The sequence below is a fragment of the Pinus tabuliformis genome, chromosome 3_1 (genome assembly GCF_031772625.1).
Source record: "Pinus tabuliformis cultivar Carrire ecotype Pingquan chromosome 3_1, CPIR1, whole genome shotgun sequence".
NCBI lineage: Eukaryota > Viridiplantae > Streptophyta > Pinopsida > Pinales > Pinaceae > Pinus > Pinus tabuliformis.
Genome location: NC_142301.1, coordinates 445919618 through 445922138, shown reverse-complemented (window position 1 = coordinate 445922138; position 2521 = coordinate 445919618). Strand labels below are relative to the sequence as shown.

Here is a 2521-nt window from a genome sequence, read left to right as displayed (position 1 = left end):
TAAACAACTATTTAATATAAAATTATAATTTAATTTTTTTTAAATAAAATTATAATTTAATTTTTTAGTGTTTTTTTTTTTAAATTTTGATAATATAATATGTATCAGTATTTTTTAATGATAGATTGATTTATTTATAAACTATTTAATTTATGTGATTATATTATTTATATATAAAAACAATTAATCACATATTATAGATAAAAATAAAAGTCAAATATCAAAAAAACAAACTCATCGCTTAAAAAACTGTTCGACAGATAAGAGTGCCCCTCAAATTTATGCCATGACATTATCTTCTTCGAAAGGTGCATTATCTTACACATTATTGATCATTGATCAGGCATCTTGACCGGGCACTTTGATACCAATTTCACTATTTAGATGGACGGAAAAATTAACCATAGCTTTAACATTTTTAGTTTAAATGAGGGATATCTTTTGCATTTTCCCGACCGAATCCTTCTCTTATGGCGAGTATTTATATGTATAGGAACAGTTCCCTCTGGATATTTTTCTTCGGTTTCTTTGAATGATTTTCGCATGACCTTTTGACTCCTTTTTTAATGCACTTTTCCTGCTGTATCTTTCAATGATTTTCGCATGACCAATTGCGTTTTTCCTTTGAAAAATATGCTTTAACCGCTTATCAGTAGAAAATATCTGGTTTTAATTATATATGCGAAGAATTATTCGTCTTCACATTTTCCCGACCGACAATTCCTCCCTCTGAACTCTTTCCACAGATAAATGCATAATTTATTCTATATGTTTTGGTATTTGGAAACCAATATTGAGAAAAATTAATGCCACGTTGTAGGCAACTCCTGTCGGAGATTATTATGGTTCTGTGAACTTTAAGATTGGTACAGGTGGCTCCCTAATAGTTTGAAAATTCAACTGCTAATATTTAGTGTTAGCTTCCAGGAACACGATTTTATGGTTATTCCTGTAGGTTTTGTGTAAATTGTGCTGAGAAGTCTCGGAAGGTTCAATTGCTTCGCGTTGTGAAGGCATAGAAAAATAGTGTAGTTTACTCCTTGAAAAAATGGCTGAAGGAGAACAAGATTTTGTTGAAATAGTTGATGATAGTCACTTGGATATTAAAAAATATACAGATTTAGTACGAAGTCCAGCAGCTGGAGCGATAGCGACCTTCATTGGAACAACAAGGGATACATTTGAGGATAAACAGGTTCTGGAGCTTCGATATGAGGCTTATGTCCCCATGGCCCTTAAACAGCTAAGAGCAATATGCTCTGCAGCTAGAAACAGATGGAAATTAATGAGGCTTGCTGTGGCTCATCGTCTCGGTGTTGTACCTGTTGGCGAAGAAAGCGTTTTTGTTGCAGTGTCCTCTGTCCACAGGAGAGATGCTCTTGAAGCCTGTGAATATATTATAGATGAAATTAAAGTATCAGTTCCTATTTGGAAAAAGGAAGTTTATACCAATGGTGAGGTCTGGAAAGAGAATTCTGATTTTTTCCTGAGAAAACCAGGGGAAAGTGAAGAGGAGGTAAGTCTGAAACAGCAGAAAGGTCATGAGCGTTTTGGGTGCTGTGGCTGCAAGGAAAGAGTGTTTGGTAATGGTAGTGATGACAATAGCTATCGTGGATTCGAATTTGCGGGGGAGATTGAAAAGGAACCAATTGAAAATTCGCATTGTGAAGCAGGCGCTATTGCACAACACTCATAGTGGAGGAGGAAATTGACAGGGTTAGTTGTCATACTTATTTCCTCGAGGACAAATGCATTTGCTCTGTTTGGGATCGGGATTGCATCTTTTCAAACATTTAAGATCTCTTTCTGTCCCGGGATGAGCTACTTTATGCTCAAGCTTCACAGGCTGTATTTGAGGTAAGCTCAGGGACAAATCTAGTTTCTTGTAGAAAGTTTACCGTGGGAGAAGGAAATTTAATTGCTCAGTTCCTTTTCTAAATAAGAAATTTCGTTTAGTCCTCTTTTCAAGGAGGAGAGGCTGCAGACTGGCTATGATTTTCATCTGATTTGGTGATATTTCAGACGCATTCAAGATGCATATTTTATTTCTGTTTTTTTTTGAAATTGTTATGCATGCTTTTGAAAAGAGTGTTTGGTTTAATGTTTCCAACTGGATTTCGTAGATTGTTGTTTCCCATTCCAATTGATCTCATTGCTATTGATGACAACATGTTTCCCTGTGCCATGGGAAGATATACCTGACCTTCATAACCTATGTATCAGTCCTATCTCAAGTACCTTTGATATCTGCATAGAGACTACTATGAATCACAATAAGAAACGTTCAATAGAAGGAATAATACAGCTTGTTCAGTTTTTCAGTCCCGAATCTTACCAAGTCTGATTCCTCTCCACCAAAGTTGCACAAGTTTTACTCCTTAAAACAATCTGTCGTTCACATCCAGTATTATGAACAGAAAAACGTGTGGAAATGTCAGAAATTTGAATACTAGATAAGGCAGGTATAAGTACTAACCGCCCATAGATTCCAACAACAGCTCCTGGAACCGCACTCCCAAAA

General features: G+C 35.5%; 1 protein-coding gene across 1 annotated transcript; it reads left to right on the top strand.

Annotated features, from left to right (window-relative positions):
* Positions 1-358: 358 nt before the first annotated feature.
* Positions 359-2057, top strand: LOC149187664 (molybdopterin synthase catalytic subunit-like). Its single transcript, XM_089412857.1, has one exon. It carries the CDS (start codon positions 1049-1051, stop codon positions 1694-1696), a length of 648 nt encoding a protein of 215 aa, XP_089268983.1. The 5' UTR covers positions 359-1048; the 3' UTR covers positions 1697-2057.
* The last annotated feature ends 464 nt before the right edge of the window (positions 2058-2521 follow it).